A 22,064-nucleotide genomic window follows, 5' to 3' on the forward strand; every position below is an offset into this window, starting at 1 on the left:
TTTATTTAGGAATAGAAACCCCACTTTTTATCATTTATGATTTCCAAGGAAGTAATTGACTGAACAATAGTAATAATAGATAGAAGTTAAGTCTAAACTATTTTCCTCGTGGGATCGATCCCAACCTCATTAGTTGGGTTATTTACTTGACACGACCGCTTTACTTCTTATTTGACAAGTAAGTTTGAGCGCATCAACTCCCTATAGCTCTCGGTTAATTTTTTCTTCATCTTTCTAAAGAGTATCGTTCTGGAACAATTTCTACGTTGTAAGAATATCAATCGATAAAATCTTTGGCCAATGTATTCTAGCTGGGCCATTGCCTGGTTTCATGCGATGTGAACCACTCAAGAGCTTCTTTGCACAGTCTTCGGCTGAAGAGCCGCATCAGTAAAGTTTCATCCCTTCCAACTCCAACGAGCTGGTCGCAGTAGGCTGTCAAGTGAGCCATAGGATTGCCCACTCCTTCGAAGGTGTCAAACTTCGGGATCTTGATCCCTTCTGGAAGGTCCAAATTCGGATGAATACATAACTCTTCATAACTAATCCTGGCGATATCAGGGATGCATTGGAGCTCCTTCATGGCCTTCTTGATCTCTTGTTTTATGTCGACATTCACCTCTTACTTTACCCTCCACTCCTTTTACTGATCCTCATAATGGTCCAGCTCAGAACAATGCACATTGTGCTCGGCAGGAACGGGAATTCAGAAAGTGGGTCTTTTGGTAAAAGTGGAGCGACAGAGGGACTCTGAGCATTTCGAGCGGTTTGATAATTTTGTGGGTATGTATGAGGATTTCTATTCTGATTTAAGTGGTGGTGGGGTGTTTGGGGATTGAAAGTATTTTGGTTTTGTTTTTGGTTTTGATTTTACCGTGGAGCAGCAGTTTGATGGTGGGTATTTTGAGGATGGGGTGGCATTTGGGGTTTGTTGTTTTGAGGAGGAGGTAGAGTTTGGTAAGATACGGAAGCATATTGAGGATTTTGGGTAGTCATATCTATAATCGACGGGTTTTGAGCAGGTCTAGATGGATTGTTCTGGGTTGGATCAATATTTGAGGAAGTGAAGTAAATTGGAGGTCTTCGATCAGCAGCGTTAGTGGTAAAACCCGGTGGAGGCAGATCCTGTCTCCTTTGCATCTCTACCCTCATCTCTGCAATATGTTGCATCAGCTACAAAATTAACTCGTTCTGGTCCACTATGGTGGGTTGAGCCACCACAACATCATTAAGTCTCACTTCTTCGTTATTATCCCCCAAACAGTCTTTTCTTTGTCTGACGTTTGTTTAGGAAGGAATCTGCGGGTCCTTTTGATCTTGTGAAATAGGGATGATCTAGCAGCTTTTGATCGACACAAATCAGTTTCAAAGTACTTGAGAAGGAAAACAACTCAAAGGCAGACTTGTCAGTGCAGATTCAGAATATAAAAAACATAATATCACATAGAGAGAAGATAAAAAAACAAATTGCTTTGTTTGAGGATATCTTAAACTCACGATTAAGGATGGAAACACATTTTTTTAAAAGAAGGAGTTTGCTTGTTTTAGTTTTTGACACTATCTCAGAAATGCTAAATCACGTTGAGGTACAGTCTTCTTGTAGCTGCTCTATGACGTCTATTGATTTGGCCTTCGTATCTTTTAGTAACATAAAAGGGGAGAATGAATGTTTTTAAAGATAGGGGCTGGTCCTGAAGAGGCTGCCTACGTATCTCGCAAGTTGAATTCAGGCCCAACATAGTTCGAGTAAAAAATAAAATATATTCATTCATTCATTGATATTTCAAGGAAATTGAAAGGCAACAATAGAGATTTTTTAACGATAAAATGATGATGACACGTTAGTCATTTGCCTTCTTGTTTCAACATTAATCTCCTCCCTTTGGACGGCCTAAGAAAAGAGGTTTGTAGACGATTTCCTCGTCGTCGTCTTCCTCAGTCGCTTCAGGGTGAGCTTTATTGGGACCACCATTGACTCCTTGCTCGTAGACGTGGTATTTTTTGCCTTTTTTCCGAAGTTTATCAATCATGTTGCTATGGTAGGCTTTGTTCTTCCTCCTCAGTGCGTCCATCCTTTCTCTCATAGAGACGAATTCTTCCATTTCCACTGTCAGCTCTTCATCAAGGGACATGCTTTTAGCTAACAGAGCGGCAGTCTCCAATTCTATCCTCGCCTCTCTCGCTTCTCTTTCTTGCACTTTCAATTGGAGCATGTCCAACTTCTCTCGCATATCCTCTGTCTCCATCTCAACATATTTCTTTCTCTTCATCTGTGACGCTAGATCCTCATCCAGCGTCAGGGTTGCAGCTTCATTAATTGCAGTGGCCATGTCGACTCTGAGCCCTTCCTACTTGGATTCTTGACTTTCTCGAGTGATCTGTTTGGTCTTTGTCTGTGGTTCTTTCCAGTGAGTTCCATCCGGATGTTCTTATCCTTGTCGATAGCAGTGACTTTTTGCCTTTCCTGAGATGGTAGAATAGTGTTTTAGGGTTTGGAGATGGGATTTGTCTTTTGAATGATAAACTTAAGACTCAAAAAGTTTTGGTCGGACATTTGTAATAGTGACTTCTGTATATTCTTTTAGAAATTTCTGGATAGGAGTGGGTTTATGATATCCTCATTCATAGCAAAATAACACATAAGCAGTTAAACACACATATATCGCGTCCTAACACATACATATGGACCCTTTTGTGCCAAGGGTAGGCCTAGCGTATTTGAATGATGTGCGTGTGAATTTGAACCAAATAAACAATTCCCCCCAAAATAAATTTCACTAGTGAATAGTAATGTTCACAAAAGGGGAAAATAGAGGATAAAATATTAAAGATGAACCCACGCAGGGGCCATATAAAAGTGCAATAAAGGCAGGCCCGCACAGGGGATAAAACAACATAAATACATATAAAAACCACGTAGGGGCGAAGTCCACTATGCTGCTCCAGATGATCTTGCTCCGTCGCTGTCCCCCTGAGTCTTGTATTGCTGAAACATATATCTTAACATCAACAAGAATCCTTCACCCAGGCGTCCTTTGTCTTCCAAGCTTTCGTATCGCATCCTCTCAATTTTCTCCTTGATCCAGGTATGGGAAGAATCATAACCATGCCTAAGTCTTTCCACTTCTTGAGTTACCCTCTCAAGAGTATCTTGGTTGTCGACTAACTTACCATACACCTCTTGGGGCCTCTTTCTTTACCTCTTGTAGCTCGGACACTACTTCTCTGTCTGTTACACTGCGAAAGCTGTGCGGGGTTTTGGAGGAGACGTTTTGTATGTCCTTCTTCAGCCATTCTTTGTAACTCTCGTCATATCCAGCATTGAATCAGTCAAGGGAGATGGTGTCTTTATCCATACGCTTGGCATTTTTCCATTCTCTTAATATTTAAGTCGTGTCGTGCACTCTATCATCTCTAATATCATATACATAAGCGCCATAGTATGCTTCTTTGGGTACAGTCTGTCTCCTCCCAAACAATCGCAAGACTCGAAAGGGTGCATAAGGGTAAATTCCCCGAATACCTGGGAGAGGAAGCACAATCTGTCTGCAACTCTCCACGATGACTTTTTTGGAGATAAAATGGTCAAGAATCCATTGTAGATCCTCTTCTCTCAATTCATAGAAAATTTGAGATCATCTCCCCTTTGTTCTCCGATTGTCCATATTCGCCCAGTACAAGATGTCATTCAAATCTTTAAGGGTGTTGTTGTTGTCAAGAGTATGCAGCTCCCGAGTCCCAGCGCCCTTCGCTAAATGGATGAGGATCCACTATTGAAGGAGAAAGTTACATCCTTGAAAGTATCGATGTCCCTCTTTGCATTTTCCCAGGGCTCGATACATATCGGACAGGATGACCGGAGCTATAGGATAGTACTTTGTTGTCCCTTGGTTTCATACCTTTTGAAAAAGGTATGCACGAGCGTTATAACTCCTGTATTGATACTCAGATTTGGACCATGTCGAAATACCACTGTTCCCAATAAAGCTACAGCAAATGCTAGAGGACGAATCTCGTTCCATTCTCTGTAAAAAACCTTGAACTCTCAGTTGTAAGTGGAGTAGAATCTTGCATGTCTAAATCAGATGTAAAGATCTCTGAATGATACATGGGATTCTTGGCACCAGTAGGCAAAGTCTTTCCGCAACCCGAACCAGTCTGCAATATCTTTTACAGAAGGTTTATTAGGGATGACGATGTCTTCTTGTTTTCTCGCTTTCCTTTCTATTCCAGTACCTACTGTGTCTATACAGTCTCAGATCTCCTTCAAAGTTGGGGTAATTTCGGCGGTTCCAAATTGAAACACCATCCTTTGGCTATCCTAATATCCCGTAAGGACCTCAATTAGTGCTGGCCAACCATTCATGTCGATCAATTAAGTCAGAGCATCCACGTAGTTGTTGAGGGTTCTTCTATGATCCTCGTCTTGTTTATTTTACCATATCGTGAGTTGAGGTGGCACTGATATGACCATATCAAACTTTGGAAAACGATCCATATCTATAAAATATAAGCTAGTTAGGTTTACCCACCCAAAATTGGTTTTCACACGTACATAATTCAAATGTCAAATAATAGGATGTGTCATGAGGTCGAAGACCTTAGACACTATTTTGGCGTTTTTCTACTAAATGGACTTAATACACATTGGGTATTAAGCCATCTTAGGATAATGCTTAATTTTTGGTTTTGGTTTTGCTCTAGCCTAGGCTTACTAGAATAGGTTTCAAGTTGATGGTTACCTGGGTCGGACAAATATCGGGGTGAAGATATCAAACAACGTCGGATGACCTCATTCCGATTATTTGCTTGATACTGCCAAATGAATTTTGTGTATTTTTTATGAAAGCCGTGGAAAACCACGTAACTTCCATTTTTCTAATGCATACTACTTGCCTATTGGCAGAAATATGCCATGAAAAAATGCAGCAATTTATAATAATAAAGTAAACAATTAAACAATTATAGCAAAATAATGTTAGTTTTAAGGGTAGAACCTTCCAAACTCCCTAGAAGAGTCGCCCTTTCTATTTTATCGAGAGAAAAAACATTCGTTTTGAAGAGTTTTCAACTGTTTAGAGAAGCCATTTATTTTGAGAAAAAACAAGAAAACCTTTATTTTCAAAAGACTTAAACAGATAAAATCATTTGAAACTATTTAAAAGGGTTCAGGGATTCTTATTAACGTCTTAGAAGATTTTGAAAGCACCTAAGACGTTCCGCTTAATTATGGCTATCCGACAACTAACTTTATATTTGGATAAGACTTACAATTGTGATAAAAATAATCTTTAGAGTTGTTTGAAAAAAGAAAGCCAAGAAAATCATTTTGGAATTTGTTTGAAAGAGAAAACTATTTATCTAAGTCAATTTTAATTTGTAAAATATTTTAGGCAGTTTACTTGATTTGATTGAGTCTTAAAATCAAAGTGGTGTTTTGTGGGGAGTTGGATTTTCCTAACCTTTAGAACTAACCAATAAAAAGCAAGTAAAGAGAGAGAGGGAGAGAGATTTGGATCCAAAACCGGATAATCTGTTTGCCTTTACTAGTATTGGACCCACTTATCTTTTGGTTTTAACCCATTTGACTTTTTTGGTTTTTCGACCCATTTTCATTTGGACCTGTCCTAGACTAAAAATACAATAATAATAGTCATTCAGAAAATAAAAATAGACAAGCGCTTAAGCCCAAAAGAACAAACTACAAGGCTTAGTAAAAAAATAAATTTGAGCTTTTAGCTTGAGTCTTCAACTCTTTGGTTTGACTCCATATTCTTCAAATTTAGGGACCTATTCATCGGCTTCTAAGGGATCTATTCGAATGTGGAAATATGGGCCCATGTGGACCAATAAAATATGAGGACAGGCTTCATGGATCCACGTATTTACATGCAAACAAAATGAATGAAATGTAAGTAACAACTCAGTCAATTAATATAAAGAAATATTGAAACAGGCTAAAAATCACTATTTTTTTTTTATTCTTTGTTAGAGGCATTAAATAATTTCAACTAGCAACTGAGGCGATTGTGACAATAATCTCGTAAAGATAAAAATCGAAGTACGACTTTTAGCTAATAAGAAATCAAAGCGAGCTACTGTATTTGGGCTAATACCCGAATAATAGAGCATATTTCTAGAGAAATAAACTAAAGACAACAAATGAACATATTAAAACTCACTGCTTAGTGGTAAAAAAAATACGCTCAACTAAACAAGACTTTAAAACTTAACAACTAGTAGTTGTAGGCCACAAAACCAAATGACAAAGAGGAATTAACTAGAGAATTTTTAGTGAATTGTAGGAAAACATGCAATTGAATTGAAATGCAATGCGAAATTTAACGAAGGCCATGGTAAACTCATGAATTAATAGAGTAAACTTGAGCATTTTGGATATGAGCTCGTCACTAAAAGAAACAAAATTACAAATAAGCTACTACTTTTCGTAAAATTTTAGACATAAATAAAGGAGGAGATTTTTAGGCATGTTTACCTAGACTATATAATAATAAGAAAGCCATTTTATAAAAATGAGACAAAGAATTCAACAACGACACTAAGAAAACTTTGCATCGATAGGCTAAACTAGGGCATTTCGGACACAGGGAAAATAGTGAACAAAATATCCAGTTGTACAACTATTTCGCAGAAATTTAGACGTGGATAAGAGAAAGGTCGAGCATTTTTTTCGATAGATGAACTCCAACTAAAAAATATTATACTCTACACATTCAAGAAAGAGGGAAAGAGAGTATTTGATACTAAAGTGAACTTTTACAACTTCTATGCTAAACCTTTTAAGAAAACGATACTAAGATAGCAGAAGAAATTGAAGACTAACATCCAGATCCTCATTAGATATAAAAAAAAAGAAGAGGCTAAACAGATGACAAGTATGACTACATGTGCTAAATAATATTTAGAGGAAACAAGACAAGCAATTATGTTAGCCAAGTTTTAAGGGATCTCAAAATAATAATATGACTAACTTGAGAGAACAATCCAGATCATATATTTCATATGTAAACTACATCAGTCACACAAAAATAATCAGGCAACGATCGACACAATCAATTTCGGCACCATCAGACGAAATAGAGGAAAAGGCGGAGAGTAGAAACTAGGAGCAGAAGCGTTACATCTTTATAGGAAGCGAATGAGACGAGAAACAAGCTAAGAGTTAGCACCTCCACCACAGAAAAACATAAGAATGGGGGCAGCCAACGAGAAAAACATGAGCGGAATATTGAACTTAAATTTTGAAATGTGTTTTCTCCTTCGCTACCAAATACCGAATGTGTATTAAAAATACTTCCTCACACCCTCTTTTCTTCAACAAGATTTTTCAGACTCAACTTTTAGTTGAAATCTCTGACCTCTCACGCACTCAGAAAGAATTTTCTCTTTTATCAACCAAGAGCTCTCAATATTCTTTTTTCTTTCGAAAATTTTCGAATTTCCAAAAAAAAAACCTCCTCTCATCAACACAGAAAACAAATATATATAGAAAGAGTTAGGGTTCAAGATGAACGAGAAAAAGGGATCCAAGATCAGATTCAAGTCGACATGGGTTTTTTTTTTGCTCAAAATCTGAATTCTATCCTTAAAAGAATATTCTAGACGATTCTCCCCAAATTGAACGGATATAAATCCGCCGATGGCTCGGATCAAACCAATACCTTCATTACCTTGCGTGGCTTGATCCTGTGCTACAAGGACCAAGGCGCGCTTCTGCTCTGCTGCAAATTGTTGCGACGTACGACCTGCAAGGGCAAAGGACAAAAGCCAGTTGTCCTCGCGCGTGAAGAAAAAAGTAGAAAAAATGGGTTTATCCTGTTCTGCGCTATCACTGCTTCTCACTCCATCGGAATTATTGCGCGTGGAGTACTGGGTTTCTCTTGCTGAAAGGGAAAGGGGGGGGGGGCAGGGTCGACTGGATATTTTGATATTGAAATGAAGGGGGCTACTGATTTTGCTTGTAGTGGGCTGGGACGAATAAAAGGGATATAGGCCTGGGAGATTTGAATTGAATGGGGAGGTCTAATTTGGCAAAAAGAAGAGGTCGAGGAGGAGATTATTCGGCTTCTAAAACATTGGAAATGGGGAAAAAGATCGATTATTGGAAATTGACCAATAAATAGCCTAAAATTGGTCTTCTAATTAAGAAAGTTACCAATTTAGTCAAATAAAAATGTAATTGGCCAATTTGATTCAAGTTTGAAAATAAGACGAACTAATATAATTAATTAACAAGCTTCATAATGTTAAAAAATAAAAATAATTAATTCAAAAATAAAATAATGATTCAAAATATATGCTAGAATAATTAACCAAGTATTTATATAAAACCGGGAAAATGCGCAAGTAACCCCCTCAACCTATACCCGAAATTCGAGAGACACACTTATACTATACTAAGGTCCTATTACCCACCTGAACTTATTTTATAAGTAATTTTCTACCCCTTTTTAGCATACGTAGCACTAGTTTTAAAAAAAGTCAACCAACGTTGGGCCTACAAGATAGTGCCACGTAGGCCGAAAAGGGGTAGAAAATTATTAATAAAATAAGTTCAGGAGGGTAATAGGACCTTATATAGTATAAGTGTGTCTCTGAGATTTCGCGCATAGATTGAGGGGGTACTTGTGCATTATCCCTACAAAACCAAGTATTACTCTTAATATTATTTTCAATTTTTGAAAATTAATAAAATTTAAAAAGCTATATGAATAATTATATAAGACATATACACTTGCTAAAACAATATCAGAAGTGTCAAAACCTTATATTAAACTCGAGAAGCTCTCTAGTTAATTATATCGTGGAGGTCAAAATTTGGGCGTCAATAGTACTCTTATGATTGACGAAAATGGGACAATCACGATTGACTCTGTCTACTAGAATAGACTGACAAACGTATGTCGAAACATAGAAATATTCAGTAAGTTTATCAGGAATAGAATTAAAATTCACAGTAACATATGGAGTTAAATTATAAATTTGCCGCTAGATCTAGCAAAACATAAACATTATATTTAAAGACTAGGATCATACCACTGACAACATCTGAAGTATCCTCTTTCTCTTAGCAAATGGTGATAGCATGTAGGCGGTTTGATCCTCCACCAATACCTGAAGTAGCTCCTCTAGGTGTAACTCTGTCTAGTGAAGCAATTGAAGAAGACTAGGCTCTAATGCCCATTACCACAACCCTGCTTGTTCTTTGGACATTCTGTCATGTAACAATTCAAACCACATTTGAAGAAACTAGTGGAGCTGTTAGGACATGTCCCTGAGTAGTTCCTACCATACTTAGCGCATCCGTGAGGCTTATCACCTCTTTGTGCCACACTACCCTGAGAATATGCAGGTTTGGCTCTAAAATTCTAAATGTTGTACTCACTCTTATTTTTAGGTGCAGGTGGACTAGCAGATGATTTAACAAATCCCTTTTGTTTCTATTGAAGGATGACCATTTAACATTACTATTTAGTTTCCTGGACTCATACCCTATCTTAGCTCTGTTGTTATTAAACTCTTCTTTATCTCTCAAGTTCTTTTCCTCAACCCGTTACACATATAACATTAACATTGATATATCCATGTCCCAAATTAGCATTGGTGCCCTGCCCTCTGAGCTAGATAGACTGGACAACCCAACAACAAACTGACTAATTATACTCCTCATATCTACAACCAGCTCAGGAGCATAATGAGACATTTGGGCGAATGTTAACCCATACTAATGAACACTCATGGAATCTTGATTAAGTGTGATGAACTCTCTTACCATAGCCTTTTTTAGTTTTCAGGAAAAGGAACGCCCCAAGAAGGCGTCCTAGAAACAAGCCCAACTAGCAGGTGGTACATCCTTAACTCAGTTCTTCTTTCATTGATCGAACCAAATCCTATAAACACCCTTCATTTAAAATGCAGTAAGTTCAACCCTTTCACTGTCACTGACATGCAAGACATCAAATACCTTTTGCAGCTCCTTAATAAAGTTTTCTGGATCCTCACTGGTACTTGAACTAGTGAAACATGGAGGGTTCATCCTCAACAACTCACAAATTCTCATACTATTTGTCTTTTCTTGTCGAGCTCCACTTTGCTGCACAACATTGTTAGTCACAACTTTACTCAACATCTTTATTGCTTCTCTGAAATCAGTATTAGTAACTTCTCCTTGGGGTTGCACTTAAGGTGAATTAGGTACCCCTTGTTGCTCCTCAACATTACGCCTAGCAAGACTACCTCTAACAACTGTTCATAGAGGAACGATTATCTGAAAAACACGTGGAAGTATGAATTAGAAGAAACATTATAAGATATCTAAATCTAACACACAAAATGAGTATGAAAGACGTGCGAGATTTTTCTAAGTGTTAAATCCTCCTAATTATAGATGTGACACGCTTCACATCGATAACTAGGACTCTATAGACATGACTTCATAAAATCCTTAGGACTCTTGAACTCTGTGCTTTGATACCAAGTTTGTCACTCCTCGAGGCTACACCTCGAGCGGGACTAGCACTCAAAACCCATTGTTTGCCCCAAGAGAACTGTTGACCTGACTTAATTACTCATCAGAAGACTTAACTCATAAAACATAAATTGATACATAACCTTCAATGTTATAAAGGAACATTCAACTAATAATTAATACAAACTCGAGTCTCAACGTAAGATAATGACAATGAAAAGACTAAAAACCTAACATGTAATTGTCTATGAAACCTATATAACAACCGAGATGGATGTCGGGACAATACCCCAAATCATCCTAATAAATAAAATACTTAAAAAATAAATGATAGCAAGGGAGCTTTATGGAAATCAAGAAGGTTCATCAACTATCTCTGAATTCTCAACTAGATCAGCAATGTGCTGGATGTTGATCCCTGTTACCTATATCTTCATCATAATGATATGCAGGTCAATGACATCAGTAAATTGATTGTGCGAGTATGTGAGGGGAATTCTAAAGCAAGACATAAACTTGAAAGGAGCTGAGGTGTCATGACCAAGGAGCATCTCCTAAAAGCAACACGACTTACTTGACCTCTCGGAGGTCTTGTACAAACCCTTAGACATCTTTCATTTCATACATATGAAAAGTAAAAAGGCATTTAAAACTTTTTCTTCAAAACATAATACAGAATTCATTTCATAAAACATCTAGCATATGTCTTAAAAACCATCTATGACAACATAAGTATAACTGTCATGGGCTATAGCCTAGAAAATTCTAACAGAAAAAAGAATTATAATAGACAACATAGTGGTGGTGTCCTCGGATGCTATGAGGACTCACCAATCTTCACTTCTTGAAAGCCTTGGAAACTCTAACATTCAAAGCAACCAAATATTCTCAAGACCCTACATTGGATTAGGATGTAGGTAAAATATGTGTTAATACGAAATTTACCAAGTATGGAAACTATCACAACTAACATAAGATATCTCAAAAAATTAGTTAATAATAGACATAACCATAAGAGATAAATGAATAAGAATAACATGAATATCATAAGTATAATAAAGCATCATAAAGCATATAAGAGTTCATACTTAAATCATTGTCCTTCTTACTCAAATGAACTAATTCACAAGCCACCTCCAAGTATACTTGTGCACGGCTAAGGTAGCATCCCATACTACTACCAATGCTAAGTACCTCTCTTTGGTAATTGTTGATCATAATCGACACTCATAATTAAGACTTAGGTTCATCATAACATATGAACACTATTCCCCTAGGCCACCTCAAAGCACGCTTGTGCAATGCATGTGAAGCATCCCATTCTACCTCACACACTAAGCATATCTTGAAGTCACCCTATTTACTTTCATTTTAATTTAGTAGTCTTTAGTAAACCTATTTCATATTGATAAGTGATATACCGTGGTTTCACGGTATTATAAATACTTTTTCCTTAAGTTTAGTGTGTCCAAAAGCCTTTTTGTACTAATTTTTATGTAAGTTTGTCTTTATTTACAGTAAATCTGTTTAAAAGATGAATGTAGAGGTTTTTGAGAAAGAATTACAGAAGTTTACCACCTACGGAGCTTGTGACGGTCCATCGTGCCCGTGACGGTCCGTAGGTGGCATTGTAGTGCAGCTGCTGAAGAAAGATGGGGATTCGGACAAAGTATGGGGTTACGGAGTGAGTGACGGACCGTCGTAGCCATGACGGTCCGTCCTGCTGGTTCGTCATGAAGATCAGAGAAGTAGTCCCAGTACCCAAATTCCAAGAGTTTAAGTGTTTTGGAATGGAGACCCTCGACGGACCGTTGTGCCTGTGATGATCCGTCATACCTGCCGTCGAGGGTAATGAAGAGAGCAGCAGAAGAAATTGCACAAGTATGGGACTACGGAGTCCATGAAGGTCCATCGTGACCATGTCGATCCGTCGCGAGGTCCGTCGACCCAACAACGTTTTGACAGATTTCCAGCAAATAGAGTCCTTATTTAATTAGGTAATTATTTTTTATAAATAGTTCAAAAAACCTCGTTTTTGAGGTGAGACCCTTGATTATTGCTAGACTCTTGATTATATTGTTAGACTTATGATTATTTTTAGACCCTTTGTGAGACTCTTGAATATTTTGAGACTCTTGTAATTGATTGTTGGTGATTTTTTTTATTAATCAAGCAAACTTTCGGATTTTACTCTTTCTCATTGAAGTAAGTGCATGAGTTCTTATATCATATATTTGAATATTGTGATTATGACTATGGGTAACTAAACTCCATAACTAGGGTTGTGGAAACCATAGGTGAATAATGAGGTAAAACCTAACTAAAATAACCATTCTAGAATAGTGTCTTGCATGTATTGATAATTCTTTCGCTTAGAAGAATTTTTAACGGATGGAAAACGTTAGAACTCACCTTAATGCTACTTGCCGGACCAAGGAGGTAGATAATAGGAAAAGAATTATCAACATAGATTTACTGTATACTATTTAATAGGCTAGTATTGATTGGTACGAGGTAATAACTTAGTCAAATATCGAATATGATGCTTAATATGAGGTAATGGTAAGGGTTAGTATAGCAACACACGTAGCCGGACCAAGGTGCGAAGTGAAATTTTCTAGATGCCGGACCAAGGATTTAAAAATACATAACTTATCAGTTTGCATGCAAGATACTAGGAAAGAATTGTTATAGTTAGAATTATCAAGTTATGAACCTGTGGTAGACACATCAACCCTAGTTACTTTGATTAATTGATTAAACTCCAACATTCGAAGCTGTTAGTTGTCTACTTTAATTTCGCTAGTTATTTTCATTTATTTAAAAATAGAAAACCCCCCTTTTATCATTTTTGCTTTCCATGGAAGTAATTCACTGAACAATAGTAATAATAGATTGAAGTTAAGTCTAAACTATTTTCCTCGTGGGAATGACCCCAACCTCATTATTTGGGTTATTTACTTGACACGACCGCTTTACTTCTTATTTGAGAAGTAACTTTGAGCGTATCAAATTTTGGCGCCGCTGCCGGGGAAAGTAGCTTTTAGATTAACTTAAACTTATTACTATAGTTTTGTTGATATTTTCTTGATTTTACTTTGTTTTATTGTTTTTGATTCTTGCTGAACCATCTTCCTTGTATGCCAAATACACAGACAGAAAGAGAACTCTTGTTTCCCTACGATCACGAATTAGAGCGTACACTACGCAACATGAATTGAAACTTTGGAAATAATGATGATGATCCAAACCAGAACATCCCAGCTCCGGTTGATGTTCATGGTCAGTTGTTACCCGATGCTCCGGGTGAACACCAACAGAAGGGAAAAAATCCCGCTCCACGACCCCAAGAATACTACAGAGGCTATGACAATATAGTAGACTCCGATGGGCCACTTGTCTTGCCCCCTCTACCACCAGGCCAAAACTTTGTGGTAACTAGTAGCCTGATGCAAATGCTCACTGCCAGAGGTTTGGTTTCAGGGCTACCTTCTGAGGATCCACATGCCCATATAGCTAAGGTTAGGGCAGTGTGTAAAAGTTGTGTAGGGAGGCCTTACTTGGACTTGGATGTAATAGGTCTAAGAGTGTTTCCTCTCTCACTGACGAGAGAGGCTGCTATATGGTTCACTGAGCTCCCTTACAACTCAATTTTCACATGGAACCAACTAAGAGACGTTTTCTTAGCACGCTACTACCCTGTCTCCAAGAAACTGAACCACAAAGAAAGAGTGAACAACTTTGTGGCATTACCAGGAGAGTACGTTAGTAGTTCTTGGGATAGATTCACCTTGTTTTTGAGAAGCATACCCAATCACCGCATAGATGATGAGTCACTGAGGGAATACTTTTATCGGGGCCAGGATGATAATAATAAAGCGGTGTTGGACACTATAGCGGGTGGTTTTTATTGGGAGTGTCCTTATTCTGAGATTGCTGAAGAATTAGAGAAAATCTCCCGGAAAACAATAAAGCTTGGAGTACTAGGAAATCAGATACCAGGAGAAATACCTTCGCAGTGCAGTCCACTCACAACCCAGCCATAGATGAGATTCGTGAAGAAATGGCTTAGAGGAGAACTGAGCTTGGGTTGGTACTAAAACATATCACTGGGGTGCAGAAAAGATAAGTGCAGTCAACTACTTGTCGAAACCACCCCACAAAATGATGAGTGCTTTTATGATGAGGATTCCTATGCGGTAAATGAGCAGACGGGGGGTTTCCGACCAAGTGCCCAAGGATCTAATTAGGAGAATTGGCGCCAAGGTCAGAACTATGGTAACTATAATTGTGAGGGTCATTATGTTCGAGATGGAAACTACAACCGCGACAAAAACTTCAATAGGGGTAACTATGGTAATAGAAATGATAGGAATGGGCCCTATGTTCCTCCTCAAAATCGTGAAGTTACTCCTTGGGATTGTGGAGGTAGTATGGCGCGAGTGGAGGATATGTTGCAAAAAATTATGAGGAGGTTCGATGCTAGTGATGAGCACATTAAAGAGTTAAGGAGTGATTTAGCCGGTATTGGGCAAAAAGTCGATACACATGCAATATCGATTAAGCAGATCGAGTTGAAAATGGCCCAATTATCTGTGACTGTGAACACACAGCAACCGGACACTCTTTCTAGCAACACTGTCCAAAATCCAAAAAATGATGCACACAGTATGGCGATCACTACTCGGGGTGGTAAGAAAATCATTGACCCACCTATGCCGTCTAATGAGGAAAAGGTGAGAAAGGATAATAATAAGGTGGTAGAGGGTAGTGGTGAAGCAAAAAATAGCACTGGAAAAGATGCAGAAGTCCCTATAAAGGTAATTCCCATGCCTAGACCACCACCACCCTTTCCTCAGAGATTATTCAAAAAGACATAGAATGGTAAATATCGGCATTTTAATACAATGTTGAAGCAGCTTTCTATCAATGTCCCTTTGGTAGAAGCTCTAAAACAAATGCCCGGTTATGACAAGTTTATGAAAGATCTGGTTACAGAGAAAAGATCGGTCACTTTCGAGGATGATGATAGAATGCAGCACTGTAGTTCTATTTCTACAAGATCTCTTGTACAAAATAAAGAAGATCCGGGTGCGTTCACTATTCCTTGTACAGTAGGGTCATTACATTTTGCGAAAGCATTATGTGATCTTGGGGCAAGAATAAATCTCATGCCCTTCTCGATTTACAAGAAGTTAGGTTTGGGTGACCCAAAGCCCACTGCGATGCGGCTACTGATGGCTGATCGAACAGTGAAAAGGCTTATAGGGATACTCCATGATGTGCTAGTAAAAGTGGAGTCGTTCATATTTCCGGCAGATTTTGTTATTCTTGATTGTGAAGTCGATTTTGAAGTGCTTATTATTCTTGGGAGGCCATTCCTTGCTACAGTAGAGCCTTAGTTGATATGGAAAAGGGGCAGATGAAATTTCGGATGAATAATGAAGAAGCGACCTTCCACATCTGTAGGTCCATGAGGCAGAGTGGTCAGCTCCAATCGGTATCTGCCATATCCCACAAAGAAAAGATGAAGAAGGATAATGAACTAAAAAGTGAAAAAAGAGAGTTTATGGTTGGGGATTTGGTGCTTTGAGACAGTTCTAGGTTGCGTTTGCTTCCGGGCAAGCTCAAGTCCAAACGGACTGGCCCTTACTTGATTACCCATGTATTCCCTCATGGAGCGGTTGAGTTAGAAACCAAGGAGGGAGTGCGGTTTAAGGTGAATGGAGAGCAAATAAAACTCTATTTTTGGCATACTGCATCGGTAAATGAAGTGATACAGGCATATTATCTTGATGAAAGCTGAGTAATCAAGTGTCCTCAGTCGTGCCGCGACGTTAAATGAGGCGTTTTTTGGGAGCCAACCCAATACTTATTTTTTTTAAATTTCTAGTAATGGTAGCATTTTCTACTAATGGGTTTTTAAATTTGCAGGCACATCACCAAGAAATTCTCCAGAAAATCACTCTGCAGCAGACACTGACGGATACATCGACAGACCATTGTACTTTTGACGGACCGTCGCATGAATCCGTCGTGCCAGGCACGTCTTTCGGTTATTTTTAAACTAGGGCACAAGCGACGGAACTAACGACGGACCGTCACATATGCGACGGACCGTCGTCGAGGAGTCATCGCGTAATTAATGAACTCTACCCGACCCGACCCGACTGGGGATTTTAAAAATTCATAACATTTAAAAACCCCACCTCCTTCATTTAACCCCCATTCCTTCCCTCTTTCTCCCATTTCCATCCCTTTTCAACTTCCAAATATCATATCCCCTCTCTCTTACAACCGATCATTTTCCCCAAATTCTCTGAATTCCTAAAATTCATTATCTACTAGTCGGAGTTGCCGCTGTGGGTCTCTACTTGATCACCAAGTACCTTTCTCTCTTGTTTTTCTCTAATTCTCAGGTATGTGTCTCTAATTTCTACTCATTTATATTGCATTTTTGTTTATCAATTAGTATTAGCCTAGTTCTTCTTGATAGGTTCATTCTTTAATAAAATTATGTCTGACCTAGGTTGAAAATTGTCGAAATTGCCGTGTTAAAACTCTAAAAATAGGTGCTTTAGCATTGCTAGTTTACTAGATTTTTGGGTTAGACAAATGTAGGTTAAAACACTACCAATTCTATTTGGTTCATAGGGGATGAATGGGGCATCCCATTTCTGTCGCTGAGTTACAGAACGAGACCCCGATGACGGACCGTCGTGCCCACGACGAACCGTCATTGGGTCCGTTCCAACAGCCCTAACACCCCACTGACCAATTTTCTCCAAGTGTCCACCAACGGACACATGCGACGGACCGTCGTTTCCATGACGTCCGTCCGACACAACCGTTCTGGTTGTCAGAAACCCTGTTACTAAGTGTCTCTCACTTTTTCTAAGTGTCCTCCAACGGACACATGCGACGGACCGTCATTCCCACGATGGTCCTTCCTGCACAACCGTTCTGGTTGTCAGAGACCATGTTCCTAAAGGGTCTCTCACTTTTATTAAGTGTTCTCCAACGGACATCTACGATGGACCGTCATACCCACGAGGGTCCGTCCTGCATAACCATTATGACGGTCAGAGACCCCTCTCTTAAGGGTCTGCATACTTTTTTTCCCAGTGTCCTCTTACGGAAAACTACGACGGATCGTCGTACCTACGACGGACCGCCGTACCTATGACGGTACGTCCTGCATGATCGTTATGACATTCAGAGACCCCTCTCCTAAGGGTCTCCATGCTTTTTTCCAAGTGTCCTCTTACAGACACCTATGAGGAACCGTCATACCTATGACGGTCCGTCCTGCATATACCGTTAATCTTGTTAGAGACTTTCCTTCAGGGTTCTCCATATAAACATAGTCTAAGTAAGACACGACGGACCCTATGACGGTCCGTTGTACTCCCTACGAGCCGTCACTTAGTCCGCCGTGTTTCACTGTTACTATAGAAATGTCATTACATCTTAACTCTTTTATTTATTTTGTGTGGTTTTGCTGGTCTTGTTTGCTCCTTCTAGTACTAATATTGTTATTTTAAAGGTACTATCTATTATGGCACCAAAACAAGATCGAGTCTATGCACGCGGGCGTTCGAATTCTATCACCCCGTCTGCCCGCCTAGTCATTGGCTCTGATGATGAGCGTTACCCCCAGTACGTGCCCCTAGGCACTTCCACCCCATCTCGAGCTGCACGTGCTGCCAGAGTCACACCCAAAAAGGTGGCGTCCGACGTAGTCACTGCCTCCCAGTCTGATGAGGAGCGCACATTGACCGGCACACCTTCTGGGTCAGCTACTAATGAAGAAGGAGCTTCTGGCTCATTAGGAGTTTCGTGGTCGGAGGAAGCCTCCGAATCTGTTGAGGTTCCCGCACCCGCCACCGTTGCACAGTCTGCCTCGTCTGATGAGGCTGACAGTTTGGAATGCACACATGGTTCAACGACTCGGGCTCTCACCCCGGTTACCGACCAGCCAAACCGGTGGTGTTTCAACGGGCAATATCAAGTCTATTCCGATGCAAAGTTCTTGAATGACAAAGGAGTCATGACTCGAAATATTACATTGGAACGGCGGGTCCTTACGGGAAGTCTCCCGACGATGCTAGAGATCCACAACCTCTTCACCAGACATCGACTGGAGTGGAGAGCCATTGGGACGTTATAGTGAAGAGTTTGTCGGCGAGTTATACGCCTCCTACGTAGCGACTCTCCGATCACAGATTGATAGACAGGCTGCCCCTGCAAACAGGCCCCACTGGAGCAGGTCCGAGTACGTGGCATTAAGGTTGATATCTCCCTGCCTGCCATCCGCCGGTATCTATACGGTGAGAATGTTGATGTTAACCGGACCCTCTCACCACCAAGTTTGACTACCAATGGCAGATTGTGAAAGATGGCCAATTCATACGTGAGCCATCGCTGAGAGAGACCACCAAGAGGTGGATGCCCCTGCACTTGTCCGTTGATGGAGAGGGTGCTGACTGTGTGACCGAGCCGAAGGGAGCCATCAAGAAGGCTAACCTTACCTTCACGGCGAAGTTTTTATGGTTGATTGTCCGCCACTACCTTTCTCCCACAGCCGCTGATAATATAGTCACATGGGATCGAGCAGTACTGATGGCGGCGATGATAGCCGAGCTTGAGGTGGATTTTACTTGGCTTCTACAAGCAGTCATGCACGAGAGGGATTTTAAGGTCACAACTACTAACCCTTTACCATGCATGATATTTTCTCTATGCAGGTCCGCAGGTGTGCCTATTTGGCACTTTGATTAGCTCAAGACCCCGCTGGGCACTGTTGATATCGGCCTCATCAGGGATGAGGCCAATGAGTTGGCTCCACGCAGAGGGCCCCGTCCAGAGTTGCCTCCACTTTGTGATAATTTGGCAAATACGGTAGCACAGGCCGCACGGATACGCACACGGCTTCCACTAACATTACCCCGATCGAGTCTATCCCGGGTAGTAGCACTGCCCCGAGCTCCTCTCGCTCAGCCCCTTTCTCCGCTCTGGTCCCGCTTGCTAGGGTCCAAAATTTAGAGCCACAAATGGCTACACTTCTGCATCACATCTAGCCTTGGATGCAGAGGTCTATTGCTGAGGCAGAAGAGAGCTTGGAGCGGCGAATGGTCCAGCACACAGAGCGAAAGATCGCTGAGGTTCATCAGCGCTTGGACACTTTTGAGTTGCAGGTGTTAGCTCGACCAGCCCCTCATGTGGATGTGTAGACCCTTCAAGCTGCGATCGACAGTCTTCGCGCAGACATTGATATAATCATAGAGGCTAGGGTGCCCGATCTGAGGCCCCTTCTACAGAGCCTGCTGAAGACACAGTGATGGCGGCCCTATTCGCCTCTTCAGAGATTCGACCATCTACCCCTCGAGAGCATGCAAGGAGGCGTAGGGGTCGAGAGGAGGATGAAGCTCGAGCACGAAAGAAGGAGCGCCGTGAGATGGAGGCTGCGAGGAGAGCCTCGCTTGCTGAGGAGGAGACGCGTCAGATGAGAGCAGTAGAGTTAGATGTTGGGGCGTCTAGATCCTGAAATGTGGAGATAGCGGGAGGCACTGCTGATAGTGCTATTGATGCTGAGGACACTACTGAGGGTGTCCAAATTATAGAGGTAGTGGGTTCTGGGGAACCGGACCCACCAACTTGCTGATCGTCGGTGCTTTGCGCCCCAGGTTTGCTTCACCTACCACTCTAGTATTTCATTTTTTTATGCATTGGGGAGAATTTCATGATCTTTTTGCGGGGGGTGGGGTAAATGGAAAGTAAGTGCTAGGGTGAAGTCTGAGTAGCCCAATTCACTCTCCTCTTTTGGGGTTTTCTTGCCTGTGTTCTTTTTCCCCAAGAGAATGATTACTTTTTGTGTTGAACCGGCATGTCTATATCTTGTGTACATAGTTTAATTCTGAAGCATGATAGCTAAAATGATATCCTGATAAAATGGAAAATGATGCATGACTAGGCATAGTAATTGATAAATATGTGGATCTAAGCATGAAATAGAGGTACACCACTGCATGACCCTACGTCTAAAATTCGAACTAGGTGTCTCATAATCTGGTAGAGTAATGAGATGTCAAGTGAGTATGAGGAAGATTTGAATAGTCCACTATTTGTACTGAGCTAGAACTTGCCTAGTTAGTCCTGCTAAAAGTAACTTGTAATAGACAATTAGGAAAGGATCATAGGCCCTTATTCAATATAGCCCATTTTTAGCCTAAATAAAGGAAAACCAAATGAAAATTATCCTTCTTTGATCCAAATGATTTGAGCTTAAACTTGACCCTTCTTTTTCACCCTAACTGATTTTTTCTGAGAATAATGTGTTGGCCCTGGTCCCTCCTTGGACATGTGCACCTCAGCTTATGCCAAAAGAATTAGTTGAGGGTGGCTAATTCAGTAAACAAACCTTTTTATGGCCCTGGCCCAACTTTGGGTATTGTGTACATTGACTCATGGCAAAGCCATGAGTTGAGGGTGGCTATTATGAGGAATGTTCTGGAAAGTGGGGTTGAAAGAACAAAGCGAGATAAAGAACAAAAGTAAAGTGAATCAAGAATTAGTTGAAAGAACAGTAAAGAAAAAAAAATATACAAGAAATACAAGCAAGAAATGAAGAGTCACTTACACAAATGAAGAAAGAAGGGAAAATAGCAAGGTGAAAGAATATGAGAAACTGGGCAAAAAAAAATAGAAAATGGTATGTTTAGCCGATATGTCAAGGATGGCAAAAAGACACTAAAGTATACCTAAATATATCCTACCTGACCCTGAGCCTATGTTACAAGCTAAGAAAGTCCTATCGTGATCCTAAGAGTTTTATAGCAGACATAAAGCAGTGAAAATAAGGGCAAGCTTATGGCAATATGTATGAATGAGTGTGAATTTGTTCTGAGAGTGAGTGTTGAAAAGTAATACTTATACTCAAACTAAAATCATTGTGTGAAAAATGAGGATTTTGTTTTGAAGAGAGGACGCTAGTTGCAATACCGGAAATATTAGCACCTCGGTGAGAAATTGAAGAGGATAGGTGTTAGTGCATGGTGAGTTTGTGTCATGGTCTGATTCCACATAATTCAAGCCTAATAGTGATAGCATGCATAAATTGGATGATATTGATCGGGATTGATAGCCAAATGATTGTGAAGGATAAAACATGGATACTATTGTACAAAGATTTTGTATTGAGTCATAGTGCGTCGCATGAGGACAAACAACTAATTTAAGTTGAGGGTGTGATATACCGTGTTTTCACGGTATTATTAATACTTTTTCCTTAAGTTTACTGTGTCCAAAAGCCTTTTTGTGCTAATTTTTATGTAAGTTTCTCTTTATTTGCAGGAAATCTGTCTAAAAGATGAATCTGGAGGTTTTTGAGTAAGAAATACAGAAGAGTACCACCTACGGAGCTTGTGACAATCCATTTTGCCCGTGACGGTCCGTAGGTGGTATCGTAGTGCAGTTGCTGAAGGAAAATGGGGAATTCTGACCAAGTGTGGGGTTACGGAGTGCGTGACGGACCGTCGTAGCCATTACGGTCCGTCCTGCTGGTTCGTCATGAAGA

The 22,064-nt window shown here is 40.1% G+C and overlaps 1 protein-coding gene across 2 annotated transcripts; it reads right to left on the reverse strand.

Moving 5' to 3' along the window:
- Nucleotides 1-1,741: 1,741 nt before the first annotated feature.
- On the reverse strand, nt 1,742-8,161 carry LOC107019050. 2 transcript variants are annotated; one of them, XM_027916956.1, is made up of 2 exons: nt 7,692-8,161; nt 1,742-5,867 (listed from the first exon to the last, which is right to left on the reverse strand). In XM_027916956.1, exon 2 carries the CDS (start codon nt 2,328-2,330, stop codon nt 1,869-1,871), a length of 462 nt encoding a protein of 153 aa, XP_027772757.1. In that variant the 5' UTR covers nt 2,331-5,867; nt 7,692-8,161; the 3' UTR covers nt 1,742-1,868. The 2 variants fall into 2 exon arrangements, with proteins under 2 accessions (XP_027772757.1, XP_027772756.1); XM_027916955.1 differs by having other exon boundaries at nt 7,683-8,161.
- Nucleotides 8,162-22,064: the final 13,903 nt, after the last annotated feature.

Source organism: Solanum pennellii, chromosome 5 (genome assembly GCF_001406875.1).
Source record: "Solanum pennellii chromosome 5, SPENNV200".
Classification (NCBI taxonomy): Eukaryota; Viridiplantae; Streptophyta; class Magnoliopsida; order Solanales; family Solanaceae; genus Solanum; species Solanum pennellii.